We start from the raw sequence: 25,568 nt of genomic DNA, 5'->3' as shown, positions 1-25,568 counted from the left end.
ATATTGGTATTACCAATACAACACTGGGTAATTTCGGGAATACATTACAAGAGAATTTTAGCAGCTGTACCTAATGTTCTTTTGTTTGGCAAAGTCAGCTGCCCTCCCCTCCTTAGTTAAGAAGGCAAATTACCAGACATCCTAAAGAATGCAGAAGTCTAGCCAAACATAGAGAAACCAACTTTCAGTGCCAGCAGCCTTGCCAACAACTACACAGTTTCCAGGCTCTCTTTTTTCCCCCTCCCCCTTGGCAAAGCCCTTGAGAAGGTGATGGCATCCAAAACTCAAGCAAAATTTTTCTGCCAACATACTGGCTCCTTCATAATCAGGATGCAGATCAAAGCATGGCACAGAAGTGGTCCTGCTGGGAGACGAGGTCGCCTGCCTACCATCAGAGATGGAGGGAGGTGGGGGAAATCCAAAACTTTCATCTAATAATCTCTGTGGCCTGTCAGACCAGTGGCCACATGGTGTTTAACATTCATGCATTCCTTCTTTGTATTTCCCTGTCTTAAGCAATAAGTAATAAGGAAACCCATGCCCCCACAAGGAAATCATGGTCTAGTATGTGCACAGTGTTGAGCCATGTTTTGTTTAGCTTAACCATGCTTTGTTCTACCTTGTGAGACCCAGCCCAATAGCTTAGCCCATGCTTTGTTTATTCCCAGCTAACCATGATCATAAGCCACAGTTTGGTTTTGGCTTATGTAACTAGACTTGTTCTACAGATGGCTTGCCATTATGTGCAAACTCAGGGTGGTTTGTTAACTATCAGCTGTTTGCCTGCTCCACCTCAGATGCTCACCAAACTACAGACTCATGTTTTAAGTGTGGTACAAAAAAACAAAACTGATCTCAATATGAAGTGGCTCTTGCTGGTGCTTTTCTTGAAAACTGAATTCTACCCTGCCTGGCAACAGGCTGCTATCCCAATTCCATTCCTCCCTTATAACCTCACGAGACAGCCAGCCATTGCTGAAATTTGTTTAGAGAAATTTAAAGTGACTGCAGTTGAGCACTCTCTCATTTTTAAATGCCAGGAGGAATAGGAAAGCAGAATATTCGTGGCATATCCTGATTGTTCCGTGGTGGTGGACAAGGAAGAAGATGCTTGGAATGACCATGTGAAGCAGCCGAAGATCGAAAAAGGACCGTGATGGGATGTAAATGCCAATGAAGAGAGACTCTCAAATACCTCTGCCCTCAACACCTATCAAAGGCCGTTGCTACCCATCCAAGCAATAGCTGTTCCTCTTTTCTCACCAGGAGGACAACCAAGTCATGGTGGCAGCACTAGAACAATGTCAGCATCTTCTGCTGGACCAAGATGATGACACTATCAGAGAGGCTCCTTTTAAGGTCAAATACCTGCCCTACAACTAGCTGGCTCTTGAACCATTAGGATAGGAGCAGACCAGTGGGGGAGTGGCCATCAGTACAGCTGATCTTAATCTCCAGTAGGGCCTTTGAAGAGCTTACTAGCTCCACCCTGCAGAAGCTTTGAATGAATTGGCATCCCTATTCTGGAGTGTATCCAATCTGGAGAACTCTCTCAAGGCAAGGTGTTTTCTATCCTCCTAATCACAACTCAAGATTTGTGCTTTCTCTTCTGGAACTTTGCAAATGCTCCTTACAAAAATTCTAATGGCTAATTTCTCACTCATTTTTTAAATGGCAGACCTGAACAGCCTGACAAAGTGGGAAAACAGGTTCTGCCCTCGGCAGCAGCTGAGAACAATTTTTATCATTTTATGTCATTTTATGTAACTCATTACATTGTTATTCCACACCATTCCTTTCAATGCAAAGGAAACACAATGTGGGCAATGCCCAGCTGAGGGTCTCCTCAAAGCCCGGGCCCTGACTGGCCCATTTGAACCTGGCTTACAGGCAGGGAGGTAATGCCCTGGTGGTCATGATGGCCGAGGGGAATTCCCCATCGGCCGGTGACCACACGGGTCTAGCTAGTGGTGGAGAGCGAGGGTCCGCAACAGATGCCCCCCAGGGAAGCGGTGAGCATCCATTATCCACCATTTGCAGATTAAAACAACAGCAGTGAACACCAAAAATATGTGCTGGATTGGTTTTCGTCCCAGACCATCTTTAGAAATGCATCAGCATACAAGTGAACAGATACAGCTTGTACATCTTTAAACTATAGTGCCTTCACCTCTTTGAGAGAATGCTGTTGCTTATTCTGATTAGTGAGTTCACAGCAACCAGACAGCTTTGGAAAACTGAGGCAACATGGAAAGAGTTGCTTTTTCTTAAATAGTGTATAAAAAGCACGATATCATGAACATGACCAGAAAAATTACCAACCCAGTTCTCCCTCCATCATCTTTCCCAATCGCATCACCAAAACAGAAGCCCCTATTTCTTACTCACTATCTACCAACATCCAAAAACCATCAGTGTAACTCCAGCCCCAAACTGCTAACACCACCATTTCTCCATACCAGGGGTCAGCAAACTTTTTCAGCAGGGGGCCAGTCCACTGTCCCTCAGACCTTGTGGGGGGCAGGACTATATTTTTTTTTGGGGGGGATGAATAAATTCCTATGCCCCACAAATAACCCAGAGATGCATTTTAAATAAAAGCACACATTCTACTCATTTAAAAACACACTGACTCACAGACCATCTGCGGGCCGGATTTAGAAGGCGACTGGGCCAGATCCGGCCCCCGTGCCTTAGTTTGCCTACCCATGCTCCATACCCAATCACTAAAATACTTGTGTCCAAGCTCCCACTGCCATCTTTCTCAGACACCCAGTCTCTGAAAGCTCATCACACATTTATCCATCTTTCTCACACACCCAATCTCTGAAAGCTCATCACACATTTACACCATCTTCCACCAACAACATTGGCACCCAACTCTCCCTCCTGCCTTGTCCCATTTAAAAATCTAACTGCAACGGTTACTGCTTTAAGCCCTTAAGATGGCCTTCAGAACAGCCCCAAAGTCTATCCAAGAGAGATTTTAAGCTCTCAGCCTTGCTTGCCACACAAGGACCTCTCAGCATGCCAGCTCTGGAAGGCTAGGGATACGCACACGAGATCTTGTGGGAACTCAAGACAGCCCCATGAGATCTCATGAGAGCATCCCAAAACTAGCACACTAAGAGGACCTTGTCTCCAAAGCTCAAGGGGTCTTTTCAAGATGGGTCCACTTTAGTTACCTGGCATGAAAAGAGCTGGAGGGTTAGGGATGGTCACACAGAAGTGGCTCCAAGGGGGTCACGCGCCATCCCCAAAATGTAACCCCCACATAAGATGGGGCCATACTGTACAGTGGTACCTTGGTAGTCAAATGCCTTGAACAAATCGGCTCCCGAACGTTGCAAAACCGGAAGTGAGTGTTCCAGTTTGCAAACTTTTTTTTAAGCCGAACGTCTGACAGGGCTGCCGCGGCTTCCGATTGGCTGCAGGAAGCTCCTGCAGCCAATCAAAAGCCATGCCTTGGTTTTTGAACCATTTCAGGAGTCGAAAGGACTCCCGGAATGGATTAAATACAAGAACCAAGGTACAACTGTATAAGGTGAAACTGTTAGTCTCTAAGATGCCACAAGATTCTTTGGTTCTCTTTGTAGAACAAGATAAACATCAACAAGATTTTGCTTTACTGCTTTAAGCCTTGCCTCTTCTGACTAGCCAAATACTTCCCTCTGTTTCTATAAGTTGATGAGACATCTTGTTACAGCTCCATAACAGGAGGTCACATTTGCACACATGGTACAGAAGGTAATTTCAATGTGTACATGCAAGGTGGAAAAAATAGTACACAGCAACTTAAACTTAGCCAGTTTTTCAAGTTTTTTTGTCTGAACCGTGGGCAGAAGGTACACTGATCAAGAGACTCACACAAGCACGATTCTCTTTCCGATTTGTCGGAGTTCACACTTCAGCTTTACAAACCAAAAGGAAAAGGAAAAGGAAAAATGCTCTGAAGCCTACAAATTGATTTTTTTTGCACAAACCTATCGTTCTTGGTAGGTGGTTTATGTGAAATTAACTGAGTTCATTTCAAACTAAGTGCTATAGTTTGAAATGCCATTAAAACTTCTGCCTAACCAGCAGAAGTTTTATTTATTTTGCCCCCAGCAAAATAAAATAACAACATTCATTCAGTTCTGTGGTATGGGGGGGTGGAGGAACAAATTCACTGTACTGCACATAAGCACTAGGAATTAATGGATTGCATGTAAATCTAGACTGAGAGAGCCACTGCCAGTAGTTCCATAGATTGCACTACACTAGACAAAACAAATGTCTGACCCCCTGTAAAAGTGTTGAATATGTTTACTTCACATGTTCAAAACAGCAGTTTTCAAACCTGCCATAATTGCATTTAAAAAGCAAAGCTATTTTGCCTAAAGAACACAGGAAGTCTGGTTCTGACCCCCTTATTCTTCTTGTTTGACTAGAAACTTTTATTTTAAGGGAGAAAGGGAAATATTAATTTCAGAGCTTTCGGATTATTCTGCTCAACAAAAACTGAAGGTGTGTAAATTTGGTTAATAATGGACAAAATAAGGTTGGAGGGGCCTGGTCACAAACGGGAAAATAGCAATCTGGGGTAGTCAACTAAATTACTGCGCAACTGGAACAACCTTCCCTTCCATAATGGGGCTTTCTCCCTCTCTGTGCCCTGTGCCATTCTCACATCTGCTACAGAGGGTCTGGGGCAAACCTTTCTTTCCAGCTGGAACTCAGTTCCAGCACCACTCAGAGAATTAGGGAGGCATTCATGGCGAGTTCCAGCACCTCTTTTTCTAGAAGAAAAGCACTGGTTAGGGGAACACCTAAAACACTTTTAGGGAGTGTGCCGTGGTGGTGCGAGAACAGTCCCTTGTGTGCAAGAATAAATCATTTCACTGACGGAACAAACATTCACCTTAAGTGTTACCTCATGTTTCATTCTCATATGGCAAAAAATTTGGCAGATTTTAATACAAGTTTTCCAAAATCACAAACCCCTTTTCCAATAGCAAACAAGCTTCCATGAACCAGAACCTCGATGAAACTATGACTGAGGCATATACTACTCCACAAGAACTCATTGAAACTGCAGCTTATCCTAATCACAACTGCGCTTGCCAGAACAAAATAGGTTACCGACCAATTATACACTCTTAACCATTAACAGTACGATCTTTGTTCTCAAACAATGTTCAATTGCAAAACGGCCTAGAACTCATTTTTACCTGGTGGATTCTTGGCAGGATCATTGTGGCTTGGACTTCCTGATTGTCCAGAATCTGAAAAGAAATTGAAGAAACATATCAGCAACTTGCTACTGATTTGTCCTGGGTTAGTTTTCTTTGAACCAACACGATCTGTATGATTTGCATTTTAAAGGGCTCATTCACACCCCTTTCCACAAACAGCAGTCTGTTGGCATGCTCTGTGATAACTCTGCATAACTGATAACTCTGTGATAACTCCACATATGCATTCTACAAATCTTTAAAACACTTACAATGGGTTGGGTTGGGGTTTTTTGTTTTTTTTTTTTGGTGCAAATCTCATGAAAGAAAATATTCTTATTCAAAACTCCCCAATTAAAAGAAAGAAAGAGATCCCAGCAACTTTGTTGAAGAGAAGAAGAAAAGAAACCACAGCATGTGATAGAGTTTAGAACTATTGTTCCACATTCCAGATATTTTCAGGCTGCAATCCTATACATGCTGGTCTTGAAGCTAGCACCATTAATCTAAATGAAAGTAACTTTCCAAGGAGATATGCATAGGATTGTGGTGTAAGAAACTAAATATTGGAACGAGAATTTTATTTATCACATTTATATCCCACCTTCCCTCTTTAATTTTTTTTTAGTCTCACAACAACAACCCTGTGAGATAAGCGAAGCTGAGAGATAGTGACTTGCCCAAGGGCACCCAGTGAACTTCACTGCTGAATAGATATCTGAACCTGGATCTTCTTAGTCCATGTCTGGCTACATCACACTGGTTCAGTTCACACCTCATATTAAACCATACTTTGAAATGAGCCATGGTTTAAGAAGTGTGGTGGTGCACATTGCTCAAACGTTCTTATGGCACTCCTCGCCCACTCCTGCCACACTGCAGAGAAACAAGCAAAAATCTGTTTTGTTGTGCCATTCAAACCCTGTCGACTGGTTTGTTTCCTCTAAACAAACAAAACAAAACAAGCCTTAAGCCAAGAACAACCCATGGCTTGTTTGGAGAAAACAAATCAAAAGTCCAGGTTCTGGTGACCTGAGAAGTCAGGCCCTGGATTGTTTCGTCCACAACACAGCAGGAGAGAGAGAGATGCGCCAAAGGAGCTGCATACTTCTGGTTTCAAATAAACTATGGTTTGCATAAGAACTATGATTTAATGGGATATGAGCATCAGGCATCTGACTGTGGAGATGTTTCTGGAATGGCAAGCACCAGCACTGGAGAATGGATATTGTCAGAACCATGGCAGGAAGAGAAATAATTCAACTTTCCTTACCCACCTCCCACCCCATGGCTCCAAGGCTGCCCAGTCTTCCCTTACACTGCTAATTACACAAGAAAAGCATGCATATTAATTGCATTCAGGAAAACCTTGCATCTAGTTTGGGCCTATCTCGAGGTTTCAGGCCAAGTATGACCCCTTGTATTTGCCACTCCCAACAGCCATCGGAGAGATACTTGTGGCTGTGACAAAGGGAGCTGTTGGCGGTCTGAGAAAAGGACAGGACAATCTCTCAAAGTTACCCTCCACTAAAATATGTTTCCGACTGATATCTAGAGACAGCCCAGTAACAGACTGACCTGCCCAAATTAAAATTTAAGGGCAATAAATAAATAAATAACAAGAATCCAGTATAATAAATCAACTATAGATTTCAAATTTCCAACTACTGTATCAGGCATGATGAAGACTGCATACTCACTACATACTAAATTTATAAAGTAACCAAAAATATGCCAGTGCAACTCCCCTTCCACTGTATGAATTTAGAAATCAACAAACCAGTGAGCTTTCACCCACAATGAGTTAAACCAGTCTTCATCCAAGGTAGAAGGATGTTGCGGGGACCTGCTTATTTATAAAAGGAGACAACTCAAATGCTAGGTAATTAAAAACACAAAGGAAATCTGTATTTAAGTTTGACCTAATTATAATGCAAAACAAAAAATTGTCAAAAGCTGCATTAAACACTACCTGCAGTCTCATCATGGGCAACACATTTAATGTCTTAATGTGCGATCAAGCCTCATGATACAGATTTACTATGGAAGGTGTCAAATTTTACAGTCCAAGGATACAGCCCTGCATGTGTTCATTGCAAATTACCATACAAGCTTGGTTATGTTTTGCTAGTGCACCTGAAGTAATCGTGCTACCAGATTATCTTGACCAATTTCAGCCTGAGTTCAGGTCTGGTTATGAGACTGAATCAGTCTTGGACCTGGATGATCTTCATCAGGAGGAGGGCAAAAGGAGTGTTCTCAAAAGTGGCTTTTGATACAACTGAGAGGATGAATACTAAAGTTAGGAAGTCACTTTGGATCTTAATTCAGGGAGCAATGGGTGCTCATGATTATTTCAACTGCATTAGATTCCATCTGTTACCTTACTAAAAACATTTCTACACTTAAACATAACTACATATATAAGCTGAACCCAAATAATTCACATTTAATGTCAATTCTCTATACTAGCCATCTGAACTGGACTAGGACTTTAGCAGGTTTTTATATATTAGCTCACCATGGTCTGTCAAAGGTCTGTGAATGCACTGGCCATTTTTTTCTTGTAGCCAGGTGCGATCCAGAGCATGCCAAGTTTTTGGCTTCTTGGCTGAAGTTAGACAAGACTGTAGACCCATATGCTTAAACCTGGGACTCCCTTGATCATATATCAAGTAAAGGAAAGGTGTTCCAACTGAGAAAACCAAAAGGATGCACAGATTAGGGAGAAAGAGCCTGTTCCTTCCTACCTCTCAAAATACTTAGGACCAGTGCTGTTTTTCGAGAGAACGAGGTGCCAGAGCTCACCACGAACTTCTTCCTTGTTCTCTTAGAATGACAATGGCACCCAACCTGAAAGGTGCCAGAATTGAGCTCCGGTGAGTTCCAGCAAAGGTCCGTATAGTTAAAGCTATGGTTTCCCCAGTAGTGATGTATGGAAGTGAGAGCTGGACCATAAAGCAGGCTGATTCCCAAAGATTTGATGCTTTTGAATTATGGTGCTGGAGGAGACTCTTGAGAGTCCCATGGACTGCATGAAGATCAAACGTATCCATTCTGAAGGAAATCAGCCCTGAGTGCTCACTGGAAGAACAGATCCTGAAGCTGAGGCTCCAATACTTTGGCCACCTCATGAGAAGAGAAGACTCCCTGGAAAAGACCCTGATGTTGGGAAAGATTGAGGGCACAAGGAGAAGGGGATGACAGAGGACGACATGGTTGGACAGTGTTCTCGAAGCTACCAGCATGAGTTTGACCAAACTGCAGGAGGCAGTGGAAGACAGGAGTGCCTGGGGTGCTCTGGTCCATGGGGTCATGAAGAGTCGGACATGACTAAACGACTAAACAACAACGAGTTCCAGCAAAAAGCCATGCTTAGGACTTATTTTATTCCAAGTATTTTTAATTTAAACAGTGTCAAGCTTTAGAGAAGGGATTCCAGATGTTCTCTCTCTCATTTTTATCTCCCATCGTAAACCCTCCTGCTGGAAGTCCATTTGGCAGAAGCCACCAAGCATCTAGCCACGCTTGTGTCAAGTCACTGTGTTGCTGCCCTTTTCAGAGTTGCAACCTCAAAAGAGTAACCTGGATCTTATGCCATTCACTGAAAACCAAAGTGACCCTGGGGGGTTTGTTGTCTGTATGTGAAGCTCAATGGTTTTAAAACACTTCTGGCCACATCTCTTCTGCAGTTCCACCAACAGCTTCCACAGCAGCAGCTCATTCTCCTTATGCCATTTGCCAAGCTAGCCATTGTCAAAACTGTTCACTTTTCTACAGAGTGCTTTTAATTAAGTAAATAAAAGTGGCAATTAAATCAACATTATGTAATGTGTTTTTGATTTGTAATCTCATTTAAATTAATTAACTGACTCAGCCCTTGCTTAGTTTTTTAACTGCCCTACTTAAGGAGAAGCAGAGCAGTGGGAGTAAATTCAGTTTTCATATACATGAAAAGAAATTAATGGAACTACAAAAGCTTATTAGAATTCATACCCCACAAAGCAAACTTTTCAGTGGGGTTTGTTGAAGTGTTAATCCTTGCTTGTTAATTTTAAAATAGTGTCTGTGCCACGTTGTGTTGCTGGGTTGTAATGGGATACATTTTGACTAAAATACGTTTTGTTTTTTTAAGATCATAAAAATAGCCTGGTAGGAATGGTCCACTCAGTCCAGTAACCTGTTCTTACACTAGCAAGCAGAATCTAAGCATGATAACACTTCCCTCACCATGGTTTCTTGCAACTGGTAAAACTCTGAACTTAAGGAAATGAAATGTATACATTTTTCTTGGGTCTGAAATAAACTTCAAATCTCATGTAACGTTAGATGATCTCTCCTCTGACATGGGGCTTAAGGAAAGATTTACACAGGTCTCCTGCTACATGTGAAAAGATGTGAAAGAATAAAGTTTGTTTGCAAAACCTGCTAGAATCCGAAGGAAAATGGGTGATTGATGTTTAATCTTGCCCATCTGAGAAATATCACATAGTTTCTACTATGGCCTGATCTATGGCCTCTTGGAAAGTAAGCAATCTTTTCTATTCGGGGATATAATGAATTTGTGACATGTTTTTTTAGAAAAGGAGACCTGGAATGCTATCGTACTGAACGATTTAACTAGGAGAGAGGAAGTAAATGGCTAGAAACTCAAAGAGCGCATAAATTTATCAGATATAGAATCGAGAAATGGAGCTGAACCAAAATAATGTCTGGAATTTAATTGCAAATTGTTCCATCCAAAACAAGTCCATGCATATTGTTGGAAACAAGAATCTGGATTCAAAAGGGCACTTTCCCATACAAGAAGACCTCTTCACTCACAGAAGAACGGCATTACATCTTCTTATTTGGGCACCGGATCAGAAAAGCAAAATCTTATGCCCAAAACTTTCTGCCACCTGTGCATAAGAGCGAATTGCTATAGAACCACTACATCATTAGAGAGCTTATTGTTACTTGTGTTGGTTGAGCAATTACGCCTTAATTCTTTGAGCTGGATCCAAAGATCCATGAGTAGAAGATTCCAGGATCTAGTCTGGAGGCAAGTAAGGACACTGCCTTGCAGAAGCTAAGCAGGTCTAGGTCTGGTTAGTACCTGGGTGGGAATCATATGAATGCTGCCTTGGGTTCCATGATGACAGAAAGGAAGGGCAGAAGTGGAACAAATAATGTTAATAATTATGAATAAATAAACAATGTAAAAATCAAATGCAGTAGTACCTTGGTTCTCAAACAGCTTGGAACTCAAACAACCTGGAACCCAAACACTGCAAACCCGGAAGTAAGTGTTCCAGTTTGCGAACTTTTTTTGGAAGCCAAACTCATTCCGTTTTGAATGCCACACTTCCATTTTGAGTGTTACGCTGGGGTCTGTCTGCTTTTGCTATTTATTTTGTGTTTTTGTTTTTGCAACTCTTTTGTTTTTGCGACTGCGTGGAACCTAGTTCAGCTACTGATTGATCGATTGTGTGACTGCTTTACATTGATCATTGCTTTCATTTTATGGATCAATGGTCTCGTTACATAGTAAACATGTTAAACTGCTGTTTTAGGGGTTGTTTTTAAAAGTCTGGAATGGATTAAACCACTTTGCATTACTTTCTATGGGAAAGCACGCCTTGCTATTGGAACGCTTTGGTTTTGGAACAAGACTTCCAGAACGGATTAAGTTTGAGAACCAAGGTACCACTGTAGCACTGTTCTGAAAACACATACATTACTGCTTGCGGAAGCATTTATTCTATGCTGCAATAGGTAAGTTTCTTGGATTCTCACTACATCCCATTCCTTTCCTGAACACAGGGACACAAGACAAATCAGCCCAGTTGGCCACTTAGTTCCACACTGGCCGCACTGACTGACAGATTCCAGGGATTCAACTAGGGGACATTCACAGCCCTACCTTGAGATGCTTCCAATCCCCTTTTACACCATGCCATTCAACATGGAAAAATCAGGGGTGGAGAAGGCGGGGGAACAAGCAGGGCCCCAGTGTTGCACTGTGGGTGCTATTTAGGAACTGCTGAGCAGAGCTCAAGTGCCCCACAGTAGATGAAGTTGCAGTCTCAAGCACACTGACTGTGAATGTGATGGGGAACATTTGGCCCTTCATTGGGCGACAAGTCCCATCATGCCTGGACATTGGCCATGCTGGCTGGGGCTGATAGCAGCTGGATTTCAATATCACCTGGAGGACCACAGATTTCTATTCCCTGATCTATAATAAGGTATCAGCCCTATTGTACTTAGTAGGGTCTGCTTCTGAGTAATGCATGTTTACAATCACACTGCAGTTCTGTGAACCGCCCTGAGTCCTCCGAGTACAGGGTTTCCCCAGCCACTCTGGGTGGCTCCCAACAGAACACTAAAAACAGAATAAAACATTAAAAACTTCCCTAACCAGGGCTGCCTTCAGATGTCTTTTAAATGTCAGATAGTTGTTTATTTCCTTGATATCTGATGGGGGGCTGTACCACAGGTCAGGTGCTGCCACCAAGAAGGCTCTCTGCCTGGTTCCCTGAAACCTCACTTATCGCAGGGAGAGAACTACCAGAAGGCCCTCGGAGCTGGACCTCAGTGTCCAGGCTGAACGATGGGGGTGGAGACGCTCCTTCAGCTATACTGGGCTGAGTCCGTTTAGGGCTTTAAAGGTCAGCACCAACACTTTGAATTGTGCTCGGGAACGCACTGGGAGCCAATATAGGTCTTTCAAGACCCATGTTATGTGGTCTCGGCAGCTGCTCCCAGTCACCAGTCTAGCTGCCGCATTCTGGATTACTTGTAGTTTCCATGTCACCTTCAAATGTAGCCCCACGTAGAGCGCATTGCAGTAATCCTAGCAGGAGATAAATAGAGCATGCACCATTCTGGCGAGACACCTTCTGTACCAGTGAGTTATGACCACTCCCCTAAGTTTCTCTGACCCTTTCAGAGGGAGCAGATTTCAGGGTGCAAAGGGCATCTCAGAGCAGAGGAGGAAGACAAGGGAGCCCTGTGGCACAAGCGGCTCATGTACATGCAAACTCCAGATCCATGCCTTTCTTTACAACAATTAAGTATGTTTTCTTGCAACAGTCTGTACCCTGCCAGAAAGGAAGTGAAATTATGCGCAGGAAATTGTATTTTCTACCAAAGGACCTTTGTAAAAGATCTGCAAAAATCCATTTACTTTAGCTGTATTAGTCTGATGCAACAAAAACCACAAGTCTTGTGGTAGCACTACCAACTATTGTTTGGGGACTAAACTTGACACATATCTGCTTATTACTGCTCAATATTATATGAGTCTACTCAGAAGTAAGCCCTATTCAATTCAATGGGACAGACTCCCATCCGGCACTGGGGGAATGGCTGGTAGGGAGAATTCTGAAAGCAACAGAGACTGCGGGGTCTGGAAGGGGAGGACACAAGTTCAACTCCCCCCCATATGCACTTTTTAGCATTAAAGGGTAATTATTAAAAGCAAGCCCATGCTTAATATGTGTGTAGTTTGGCCTTTAGTCTACAAAAGCATGTGTCACAATACATTTTCACATTGCCACCAGCTTTTTCCGTGGTTATCTTTTTCAAATAATAATTGAAAGTATTTTGCAATGTCGCCATGTATTGCAAATGAGATAAACTTCTATCGCGAAAAGATTGCATGTATGGAATATAGTTGATGGGTAAATGGTGAGACACAGTCCCCACCCCCACCCCCAGTGTCAGCTTGCTCCTTTAGTTTGTAGCTCTTTTATATGTCTCTTCACACCCATAGTTCAGATTAATGTACTTTGGGGGGTGGGGGACAACAAGTGGACTATATTGGATTTTTAAGAACAAAACAAAAATATATTCACTAGATAATTGCGTTAGTGAAGTTGTTCGGTTGATCTGATGGCACCCCACACGGGGTTTTCTCTACCTTTTTGTAGAAATGGTAATACATTGTGCTAGATGCTAAATGGTTTTTCATTATATTTTATTGCTTCTTTTAATTCTCATATTGTATTACAATTTGAATTGTAATGAAAAATCTGCATCTTCCTAAACTAGAATTCAGATCGTGGCCTCAGTTTCATTTTGCCTCACACTGCTTTCTTCCCTTAACACATTATATATTAATTCCTTTCTTTATTGTCCCTATTATGAAAGGCACAGGATCCCAGATATGGATTCTCAAATACCTGACCAAATGAATTTTAGTAGTGATTTGTTACGAATATTTCACATTGTTAATATTTTGTTTCATATTTGTTGTGAACTGCCTTCAGTTCTTTGCTTAAATAAATACAAAAATACAAGATGACCCCCCAACAATTTAAAATCTAAGCTGCTTAGGACAGCAACCCTCTCTCATTTCTTTCTCTTTCTCCATGACATTACTTCCTGTTTCCTGAAACTGCTTTCGACCTTAGCTTAACTTTATTTCCTTTGGATAGACAAGTACAGAAACTGCTTGTAGAAAAAGGGTAGCAATGTTACTAGATCTTTATGCAACAGGAGAGACAGGAGAAGGTGTGCCAAGAGGCTTCAAAATCAAGATAAAAAGAGGGGTCACATAGATATCTGTGTTGTTTTCACACTTTCCACTTGACATCTGCACGTATGGTGTGGTAAAATCCTCTTTTCAATTTAGCAGACTGAGACAGGTGGCCAACCTATACCAGGCTATACTGTCGGGCCAACTGCAAGGTTCTTGTGTTGATATACAAAGCTCTGAACAACATGGGTCCGGAATATCTTTGTTGGCTCAAGGGGGAAAAGTGGTATAAAAAGAGAATTCCCCGGATACTAAGATCCAGGTTGGGGGCAAGTACTCTTTGGTGAGAAAAAGCTGAGATTTTAAAGTCACAAAATACACAGCAATGAAAGCATGTAGATATAAGCTGTAAAACCTTAAAACGTGCCTTTTAAAATTCCTTCCAAAATTTCCCACTTCCCCTAGCATAGAAAAAAAGACCACAAGTTTGGTTAAGTTAAAAATACGCATTATGTAAAGTAAACCCTGCAGTTTACTTACAAACTCTCTAAAGGTCAGATTCATGTGTTTTCCCATACATCAGTCAGAAAAGTTGCACAGGCAATAATCCTTAGCTTAGTTACAAGGTAAAAAGTCCTTAGATTATGTGGGAGATTGCAGTCAAACATAACTACGCACAACCGCTAGTTCACGCATGAAGGGGATAAGCACCAGAGGGTTGTATTGCTAAATGGACTCAGTTAGGCCATGCCCCCTCACCAAGTATGAGTAAAGTATGAGTAAAATTCTTCTGGCTCTCACCTGAAAAACATCCCCTCATGCTGCCCCCAGTAGTGTTTTGAATTCCTGGTGAACTCTAGCAAGGGCATCTCTTTGATGTGCAAAAAAGAATAATACAAAGAATTGCTGGTTCCAGCAAGACAGAACCCATCATAGTTGAGCTTTTTCCTTTAAAGTACCTTCAAGCTTACCACACAGCACTTTGTATGCAATTATAATAAACCAAAGGGAGTTTGTTAAATATGGCAAGGACAGCTGGATTGGGGGAGGAAGAAACGGAATAATTGCATGGCAAAAACAAAATAGCCATACAGTCTTCCTAGCCTACGTGGGAAACCTAGTCTAAAGATGCAATTACTTTTGAATTCACTTGTGTATATTTGGGAATATGTTATTGCTACCCTCTAATGTGTCATCTTATAAAGGTGGGGTCTCTCTTTCACGGAATATACTAGAATACTGACACTGGAGTGTGGCCCAGCTTTTTTCCCCCTTCAAAAACTCTCCCATCCCACCTACTAGATTTTGCTCCTCTCCACTGAGGCAAAATACAAAAGGAGAAATTAAAAAGCTGGTTTTTCTCATGTGGTTCTAAGTATCAGCTAGCAGAAGAAATATAAGAATAAGATAGTCACTGGTTCATAGGGCAAGATTCCTGTACATTTAAGAACATAAAAACAGCCCTGCTCAATCAGACCATGATATCTTCCAGACCAGCATTTTGTTCTCACAGGGGCCAACTAAATGCCTATGGGAAGCCCACAAACAAGACCTGAGTACAACAACACTTTTCTACATGGGGCTACCTTTGAAGGTGACCTGGAAACTGCAATTAATCCAGAATGCGGCAGCTAGACTGGTGACTGGGAGTGGCCGCTGGGACCACATAACACCAGTCCTGAGAGATCTGCACTGGCTCCCAGTACGTTTATGAGCACAATTCAAAGTTGGTGTTGACCTTTAAAGCCCTAAATGGCCTTGGTCCTGTATACCTGAAGGAGTGTCTCCACCACCATCATTCAGCCCAGACACTGAGATCCAGCGCCGAGGACCTTCTGGCAGTTCCCTCATTGTGAGAAGTGAGGTTACAGGGAACCAGACAGAGGGCCTTCTCAGTAGTGGTGCCTGCCCTGTGGAACGCCCTCCCTTCAGATGTGAAGGAAATAAGCAGCTATCTTCTCTTTAAAAGACATCTGAAGGCAGCCCTGTATAGGGAAGTTTTTAATATTTAATGCTGTATTATTTTTAACACGTGATTGGAAGCCGCCCAGAGTGGCTGGAGAAACTCAGCCAGATGGGCGGGGTATAAATAAATTATTATTATTATTATTATTATTATTATTATTATTATTATTATTATCATTATCATTATCATTATCATTATCATTATCATTATCATTATCATTATCATTATTATTCTCCAGTGTGGAAGGGCCATAGCTCATTGGTAGAAGATCCCAAATTCAATCCCTGGAATCTCCAGGTAGGGCTTGGAGACAACCCTTTCTGAAACCCCAGAAAGCCACTGATGGTCAGCATGGACAATACTAAGCCAGCTGAACCTGATGGTCTGACTCTGTAGCTTCCTATGTTCCTATGACTACCAGCAACCAAGATACAGAGGCGTATGTGTCTGAAACTGGAATTAGTAGTCCTCTTACCTGTAATTCTGCCACACCTTTTTTTATGGCAGAATTCATACCAGGTGACAGTTCGGCTTCAGTTACAAGCCTTCACATCCCCTCCCTTATGACACATGCATTCTACTTCTAATTCATCCTGTTCTCACAGAAGGAATCTCAGGCTTTTGCTTCCTTTCACAGTGGCTGCATATTTGTTGTCCTGAGACAGACTTCTTTCTGCCTCCCTAAACTTCTTCTCCAACCTGGGGCTACTTCTCAGTTTGCTGGAACAGTCACTGATATGCAGGCTAGGAACCCAGGGCAGTTGTACTTCCAGCAGTCTCTCAAACAGTGCATGATCTGATCCAAGTAGAATCTCTCTTGCTGAATGTTACTGATATCAACTGAGACGAATTATGTGAGATAATAGGGAAACACATGTGAAACAATAGCCTCTTGTGTTTATTAACCAGGGGTGGGGAATGGAAGGTAGGCCAATCTGACAGATGTAGGGCCTGACGACATGTGACATCAGGTGATTAAAATGTAAACCCTTCCTTCCTGTTTTGCTGTCTTAGCTTTAACTCAAGCCACAGCTGCAAAGGAAGAATTGGGACTGTACTCTTAAGTGTGGTCCCAGCTCATCCCTTCTGGCTTGAATTGGGTGCTTTTTGAATCTGTCATCTTCTTTTGTCACCCACTGTTAGAAAATTAAGGTGCGCACACATAGGAGACACACACTCCGCAGGAAACCATTCCTTTGCCCTTCAAAATTTAGGAAATATTCCCTGTGAAAATTACACTTTATACTAGCACACAGTACAATCCCCCAAGCCATCTTGGCTCTCCTAATGACTCTAAATATTTCCTCTGCAGAAGGAAATATCTTAGAGAAAGCTTTCCCAATAGTTCTTTCACTTAAATCCTTTAAATCCTGTCTTAAGGGCATATTTTTGGTATGAATCGGGTATGCTAGTGACCTGGATTCAAGAACTAAAAGTATTTACCATCTCAAAATAATGGCCAGACTGCCCAGGTAATGTGATCAGTGACCATTATCTGGTATCTTGTCAGCCTGGAAACAAGCTACACTCTCAAATTTCTGTTGTAGACCGCCTCTTTCTGTGATGTATGTATGATGCTTTTGGGGTGGCCTTTGGCTAAGGGGCTGGGCAATTTCTGAAATCTTTAAAGGTTCTTGCACACCTCTGATCTGGGTTCTCACCCCTTTGCAAAGGGGGGAAACTCTGTTGCAATCAAAAAATAAAGATCCTCCTTTCTTGCTCTGGATCCTGCCTCCATCTACAGTGAGGGGGGAAAGTATTTGATCCCCTGCTAAATTTGCCCATTTGCCCAATGATGAAGAAATGACCAGTCCATAATTTTAATGGTAGGTTTACTGTAGCTGTGAGAGACAGAATAACAACAGGAAAACCCCCAGAAACACAGAAGACAAAAGTCAGAGATTGATGTGCATTATAATGAGTGAAATAAGTATTTGATCCCCTATCAACCAGCCAGATGTCAGGCTACCTGGTATCTTCACTGTATGTAATGAGCTGAGATTAGAAGCACCTGATGCAAGGGAGAGGTCTTACCTGTAATCCCAGCTTGTTACAGTACCTGTACAAAAGACACCTGTAGACAGAAGCAATCAATCCAGCAGATTCCAAAGTAGCCACCATGGCCAAGACCAAAGAGCTGTCCAAGGATGTCAGGGAAAGATTGTAGACCTGCACAAGGCTGGACTGGGCTACAAGACTATTGCCAAGCAGCTTGGTGAGAAGGTGACAACAGTTGGTGCAATAATTCACAAATGGAAGAAATACAAAATAACTGTCAATCTCCCTTGGTCTGGGGCTCCATACAAGATCTCATCTTGAGGAGTTGCAATGATCATGAGAACGGTGATGAAGCAGCCCAGAACTACACGGCGGGAACTTGTCAATGATCTTAGGGCAGCTGGGACCATAGTCACCATGAAAACAGTTGGTAACACACTACGCTGTGAAGGACTGAGATCTTGCAGAGCCTGCAAGGTCCCCTTCCTCAAGACAGCACATGTACAGGCCCGGTCTGCAGTTTGTCAATGCACATCTGAATGACCCAGAGGAGAACTCGGTGAAAGTGTTGTGGTCAAATGAGACCAAAATCGAGCTCTTTGGCATCAACTCAACTCGCCGTGTTTGGAGGAGGAGGAATGCTGCCTACAACCCCAAGAACACCATCCCCACCATCAAACTTGGAGGGGGACATGTTATACTTCCCCCCTCACTGTATTCTTCTCTGTCTGACAATGGACTTTACCAATGTCTTACTTTACCAAGTCCTTAAAGTGAAAAAGAAGTGGCAAATCTTTTAAAAAATTTCCACCTCCTAGCCATTGACGTGACAGAGAGCCTCCCGGCGCCTTAAATAGAGATCCTGTATTTACAATTTTATTTTGAAAATGTAATGTTGGGTTTTGAGCATCAGCAGCTGGAAATCTGCTACAGGAAGAAAACAAACTAAGAAAATAATCCAGAAATTAAGTTGGGGGGGAGGGAGGTAGATGAGAACAACAACTTTGACAGGTTGGTAGCTTAGAGCAATGTTTCTCAATCCAGTGGGTGTGACACACAATAGAGATTCTTTTAGACACACCCCACAGGTGGAAGGAACAAAATACTCCAGACTTAAGAACCCTGGAGGGAGAAAAAGAAACTTCATTCCCGACATCGCACCCTGCCCTTATCCTCTATGATGAAGCCTCCCCTTGCTTCTTAATATGCTGCTTTAAAACTCTGCTGTGTGGTGGTGGGGACAGGGAAATCCCAGCAAAACCTCAATTCCGGGTCATTAAGAAGAAAATGTATTGGCTGCTATTATTGAACTGTAAGAAAGAACTGAAGATGGTCTAGCTGTACAATGTGAACAATGGAGAACTTGTGCAAAGCATTCCAGCAGTCTGCCCTGCTCTGGGAGCAGATCATGCATTCCCAACATGGAGAACATTTCCTCTCCTAATATGTTGCTATACGCATCACAAGTTTTTGGGTGGCTATACAGTGGTACCTTGGTTCTCAAATGCCTTGGTACTCAAACAACTTGGAACCCAAACACTGCAAACCCGGAAGTAAGTGTTCCGGTTTGTGAACTTTTTTTTTGGAAGCCGAACGTGTTCCATTTTGAGTGTTACACTTCCGTTTTGAGTGTTACACTGAGGTCTGTCTGTTTTTGCTATTTATTTATCAATGGTCTCATTAGATAGTAAAATTCATGTTCAATTGCAGTTTTAGGGGTTGTTTTTAAAAGTCTGGAATGGATTAATCCATTTTGCATTACTTTCTACAGGAAAGCACGCCTTGCTTTTGGAACGCTTTGGTTTTGTAACAGACTTCCGGAACAGATTAACTTTGAGAACCAAGGTACCACCGTAATGAAGAATACGGTTCTGTGAAACTACAGGTGTTCATGGCCACTGGGACAAAGGCTAAAAATGTAAAGCTCTTTGTCTTTATCAATCTTACATTCTCTGGGAGCCTAGAGGCACCAGCAGCTTACTCTGTGCAAGATATGTTCATGTTGTCTTCAAACATCAGATTATCAGGCGTGGAAGTGAATGTTCACATGTCCATATTTTGTAACATAAGAGGCATTTCAACACTAACAAAGCAGGTGCCTACTAGTTGTTTGTGAATGTGCACAGCAATGAGTTCTTGCAAAAAAAACCAAACCACTATTCTAGGCCGCATCAACAGAAGTATACTGTCCAGGTCAAGGGAAGTAAGAGTACCATCCTATTCTGCCTTGATTAGACCCCACCTGCAGTACTGTGTCCAATTCTGGGCACCACAATTTAAGAAGGTTTTTGACAAGCTGGAACGTGTGCAGAGGAGGGCAGCCAAAATAATCAAAGGTCTGGAAACCAAGCCTGATGAGAAACGGTTGAAGGAGCTGGGTATGTTCAGCCTGGAAAAGAGGATATGATGAAAGGATATGATAGCCCTCTTCAAATATCTCAAGGGCTGTCACATGGAAGAGGGAACAAACTTGTATTCTCCTGCTCTGGAGGGTAGGACTCAAACCAATGCCTTCAAGTTACAAGAAAGCATAGCTGTCAAGTGTCCATTATTTGAAGGGACAGTCCCTTATTCCAGCGCCATGTCCCGCTGCTGTCCCTTATTGATGGATGTCCCTTAAATGTCCCGTAAATGATGTCCCTTAAATTTCAAAGGAAGCAGCTCCTCTCCCTCCCTCCCTGCCAGCCAGGGAGGAGGGAGGCTCCAACTGTGTTGCTTGGCTGTGTCACTCACTCAATAAGAAGTCTAAGAACGACTGGGGGTGGAGCTTGCATGCCTTGTGTGTGGCTAGTTAATGCAAGCTGAGGAGGTTTTTGAATGCTGGATGCCATTTTGTTGCACGTGCTGCTGCAAACTTTGCAGTGCAAAGCCAGGCCGGGGAGCCATCTTAAGTTGGGGCTGCATAGGCCTTGTGGTCCATGTGATTCAGATTCTATTCAGTTGAACCTCTGGTTACAAAGTTGCTTGGACAGTGTTCTCGAAGCTACCAGCATGAGTTTGACCAGACTGCAGGAGGACAGGAAGACTGGAGTGCCTGGAACAGGTGAGGCTGCAGGTCCCTTATTTTGGCTGCTGGTCCCTTATTTTCAAATCTGTAAGTTGACAGCTATGCAAGAAAGAAGATTCTGACTAAAAATAAGGAAACATTTTCTGACAGTAAAGAGCTGTTTGACAATGGAGCGGAGTCCTTCATGAGGTTGCGGACTCTCCTTCCTTGGAGGTTTTTAAACTGAGGTTGGATAGCCATCTGTCATGGATGCTTTAGCTGAGATTCCTGCATTGGACTAGATGACCATTTGGCTCCTTCCAACTCTACAATTCTATGATATGTGATGCATTGTTACTGGGGTATAATTGGGGTCAAGATCACAACTCTCTCAATTCTCTTGGCTATGTAATTGCTGCAAAAATGATGGACCAGCCCCTCTTCGAACCTGTTCTTACTGTGCACACAAAAGGGGTTACCTAATGTGCGGAACTATGAGGACACATTACCACATGCAACTGCAGCCCCTCACAAGTGCTGCATTGTACCCCCTAAATCGGCTGGAGAGGGAATTCTGCACAAAGTATTTCTAATAATTTTCCTGACAAACGAAAGCAACAATGTACAGCGAAATGAACACGCATGAAGAAGACAGAACTTAGCTTTAGCGGCAAAACATGCTATTTTCTAGGTCCTAGGTTCAAGTCCCATCCTTTAAAAGGGGAACATTTTAAGAGATGTGCTAGATTCCCAGGCAAGATAAGTCAGCTGTTGGAGAATACGGTGAATTTCTATCTTATGAATCACATTTTGTTGTATAATATGTCTTAACTCTGGAGCATTAGTAGCAATCTTCAGATAAATTTCCATTTGTTTGTTCAAAACACAATATTTACGGGAATAAAATGTAGAAACTAAGTGCAGAGATTTCGTCCAGCTGCCCCCACCACGTATCACTTGTTTGTATGCAGAGACTATGGAAACACTTTTTGTTTCCTCCTGGAAAGAAGGGTATTTGTCATGGCATTTCCCTCCCACCCTGTCAGTAAATCAAGTATCATCCTCATGTAAATATAAACACAGAGTGTCAGGGATCAAGAAATGAAGACAATAAAAACAGTAAGTGAAAGCCATGAAGCACATCCTCAGAGGAACTGTATATCAGCAAATGGAGTGTCCCTTTAGTCCATGGGTAGGTTAACTAAGGCCCGGGGGCCAGATCCGGCCCAATCGCCTTCTAAATTTGGCCTGCGGATGGTCTGGGAATCAGCGTGTTTTTACATGAGTAGAATGTGTCATTTTATTTAAAATACAGTGGTACCTCAGGTTACATACGCTTCAGGTTACAGACTCCGCTAACCCAGAAATAGTGCTTCAGGTTAAGAACTTTGCTTCAGGATGAGAACAGAAATCGTGCTCTGGCGGCGCAACGGCAGCAGGAGGCCCCATTAGCTAAAGTGGTGCTTCAGGTTAAGAACAGTTTCAGGTTAAGAACAGACCTCCAGAACGAATTAAGTACTTAACCCGAGGTACAAGTGTACACCTCTAGGTTATTTGTGGGGCCTGCCTGGTGTTTTTACATGAGCAGAATGTGTGCTTTTATTCAAAATGCATCTCTGGGTTATTTGTGGGGCACAGGAATTTGTTCCATTTTTATTTTTATTTTCAATATATAGTCCAGACCCCCACAAGGTCTGAGGGACAGTGGACTGGCCCCCTGCTGAAAAGGTTCGCTGACCCCTGCAATGTGGGATTGTCAAGCCGGCAAGTGTAATTTGAGGATGAATTCACAGTAGCACTTTGGGGACTTTTCCCTTTTTATCCACGTAGGTGACATTTATTGTCCAGATTCAAGGTAACACATGCACAAACGGCTATTGTGAGGAACGTTTCATAAGTATTCTCATTGTTGGTAACATCAGGTGATACGAAATGCTTTTCAATGGCATTTAAGGATGGTGGTTCGTTCATACATGCAGGCAACCAGTTGATACGCTGGGCCTGGATCAATTGCTGTGAAAAGGAAGATCAAGGATACAGATCTTCATTTGTAGACTTACAAATCATCAAATGTTTCAATACAAATAGAAGCTATAAATATTGCAGCTGTTGTTTAAGGGATTACTATTATGACAGGAATGCAGTTGAAATCAGTACGATTTTGGAATGCAGAAATAAAGTAAATCATCGAACCATCAATTCTAGCATGTGTGGGGCCACCTAAATTATGTAATTGGGTATCTGAATGATTGATATTGGGAATTGTATTGCAATTTGGTATTGATATAATGAGGCTATTATTGGATTATTGTAATTGAAAACTAATACCAATTGTTATCAGAGAGAGAGAGAGAGAGAGAGAGAGAGAGAGAGAGAGATTTGGGGGGGGACTGCTGTGAAAACAGCTCTGGCACCCCTCAGCTGGCCGCCATTGAGAGCAGGTCTACTGACAATGATACTGCTGCTTGTCCGCAAAAACCACGGTCAGTCTCCAAGCGGTCAGCGAGAGCCATGGAACAATGCATGCTGGTCACCCCAGTTGCACTGTGATGCAGAGAGCTAACAGCTGAGGCTTGCCCTTCCAGGGGTGCCTGCGCAGGGTGGGCCAGGATGACACAGGGGTGCATGCTCAGAGGCTGGAGGATGAAGGAGGTCATGGCCGGCTGCTGCCATGGCCACGTGCAATGTGGGGGGTCTGCACTGCATGGCTGTGACCACCAAGTACCTCTGCTTCAAAGGTTTTGCACTGTAAGTCAGCCACAAAGGAACAAGGGTATAAAACAACAGGATTTCAAGTTGCACCCCTGAGGAGTACATGTGCGCCTTGCTCCCCATTAATGAACGAAGGCGCTGAATCTCCCTGTAAGATGTAGCCAGTGGCGGAGGAAGAGGAGTGTGGGGGGAGCGCACCGCCCTCGCAGCACGATCCCGGTAGGGTGCCATCACGGCTACCCCCCTGCGGGAGGCGCGCACCAACCCTGCCCCCGCCTGCGCTCTGCCACTGGATGTAGCCTGGCATTTGGTCACATGATTTTGGTTTCAAGATGGCGCCTGCATTGGTGACTGAGACAATGAGTTCTGGCACTTTTTTTCCTGGGAAAAACACCACTGGGGGAAAGTATCACAGCTGTGTGCCTCTTGAACAACTAAAGTCCATGGATCCTTTTGCAGAGAGCAAGCCAACAAGCATGCCAACAGATTGTAACAACCAACCCATACGTTCTATTAACTGTGTTTGCCTTTAACACATCTAAGAGACAGAGGAGGGGGGCAAAAAGAAGCTTTAAAAAGTGCTAGTACGAATTGGCAATTGCTTGTTCTCTAGCAGGCTCAACCACCTCAGCCAGAGATTAAATCTGGACGAAGATCACAAGGCACCGCACAAGAAGTCCACCCTAAATATTTCAAAATAATAAAACACATATGGTACTTTAAAACACAGATCTTCTTGGTTATTCCCCCCCCCCCAAAAAAAAAAACAACACAGCTCAAACTTTATACCGATGCCAAGTGAAGCTGCACATCTCCTTATGTACCAAAGATGCAACATAACATACTGAGCAGCCGTTCATCTCATTTGTTATGAGAATGCATCTCGCTCTTTAAGAGAAGAGATGCAATGAATATGGTCAATGATGGGACATGACAAGAGATATGTTTATTAAATAAAAAAATAAAAAACCAGGCTTTATCATCCCATGGGAGTGGTGCAATCAAAGCAGGATTAACATCAGAACCTAGCTTTCTTGACTGCTAAAAATGTCACCCCCAACCACCTTTTCAACCCCCCACGATGGCTGACATAGCAATGTGAAACTGAGTCTATCAACGTTCTGTCTATCAACGTTCTGGGCCCAAGGTCTAGTTCCATGAGCAAAACAGCCCTGTTAAGGTGATCATCAACCTGTGGGTACCCTGAAAAGAAACTAAGCACTCTCGTTAGTCATGCATCTATGTAGACATATGCAATCCACACTGCTTAAAAATTTATTACTAAATCTTCCATGAAATTACTGGCTGGGGGGAAAAGTGATCTTGCACTGAGTTATGTTCTTCTCACACTTTCAACTTCTGCAAGTCAGTTAACACTTGCAGGCAGGATTAGTCAGATGAGTCAGTAGCACAATAATAAAGAAAAAAAACTATAATCAAGATGAGAGCACATGTTCCCAGAAAGATATTTCCTCAAGTATGCAATAAAATGAGTTTGGCATCTTGTGAAATCTAAAACACATGGCACAGCTCTTATGAATCTCACACTGTAACAGAGACTGCATTTCCACAAATTCAGTCTGCCCACATGGTATATTGGAAGTAATAATATGTACAGGAATTAAAGGGGTGAACATATATGTCTGACTCAGCCATGGCAGTAAGCCACCTTTGTCCGTATATTAAGACTGCAAAATGCACAAGTAATATCAGCATCAATTTTGTGACTTGCAAACAAATGTCCTCTTGCAAAAGATTTATCAACACACTACCCTCTGTTTTCCTCTCCCCCGACAAATTTCATGCAGTGGTACCTTGGTTTGCATGTGTCTTGGTTTGCATACATTTTGGATTACAAACACTTCAAACTCGGAAGTGTGTGTCCCTGTCTGCAATCTTTTTTTGGATTAGAACCCATTTTTATTTTTTGGGAGGCCCCATTGGCGAAAGTGTGCCTTGGGTTACAGCCTGTTTTGGTTTACAATCGGACCTCCGGAACGGATTATGGTTGTAACCAAGGTACCACTGTATATGTTTATCTCTCACTTCTCTTTCTGTTGAATCATTGGACTTGGCACTGGTTCCAACTGACATTTCAGAAGTTACAATCGCCACAACATTGGAACGGCCTTGCCAGATCAGACCAATAGTCCAACTAATCCAGAATTCTGCTTCTAATTGAGGCCAGTCTAATTCCTTTGAGGAGGCATCCGTCAAGAGATGAGGGTA

At 42.7% G+C, this 25,568-nt stretch overlaps 1 protein-coding gene across 25 annotated transcripts in view; it reads right to left on the bottom strand.

Moving 5' to 3' along the window:
- The window catches only part of NFIB (nuclear factor I B), a 311,149-nt gene that overhangs the window by 85,031 nt on the left and 200,550 nt on the right, over positions 1-25,568 (bottom strand). For 24 of the 25 annotated variants that reach the window (XR_014559361.1, XR_014559362.1, XM_083719097.1 and 21 more), the window contains exon 3: positions 5,211-5,264. Coding sequence is in view for 22 of the 25 variants with exons in the window: in XM_083719097.1 (XP_083575223.1) it covers positions 5,211-5,264 (54 nt within the window). In the remaining 3 variants the exon portion in view is untranslated. Of the gene's footprint in view, positions 1-1,747; positions 2,807-2,843; positions 5,265-25,568 lie in introns of those variants that run through there. The other variant, XR_014559363.1, reaches the window with a different exon arrangement.

The sequence above is a fragment of the Podarcis gaigeae genome, assembly GCF_964106915.1.
Source record: "Podarcis gaigeae genome assembly, chromosome: 17".
NCBI classification, from domain to species: Eukaryota; Metazoa; Chordata; class Lepidosauria; order Squamata; family Lacertidae; genus Podarcis; species Podarcis gaigeae.
Note: the sequence above shows the minus strand (reverse complement) of the source record. Positions and strands in the feature narration are given on the sequence as shown.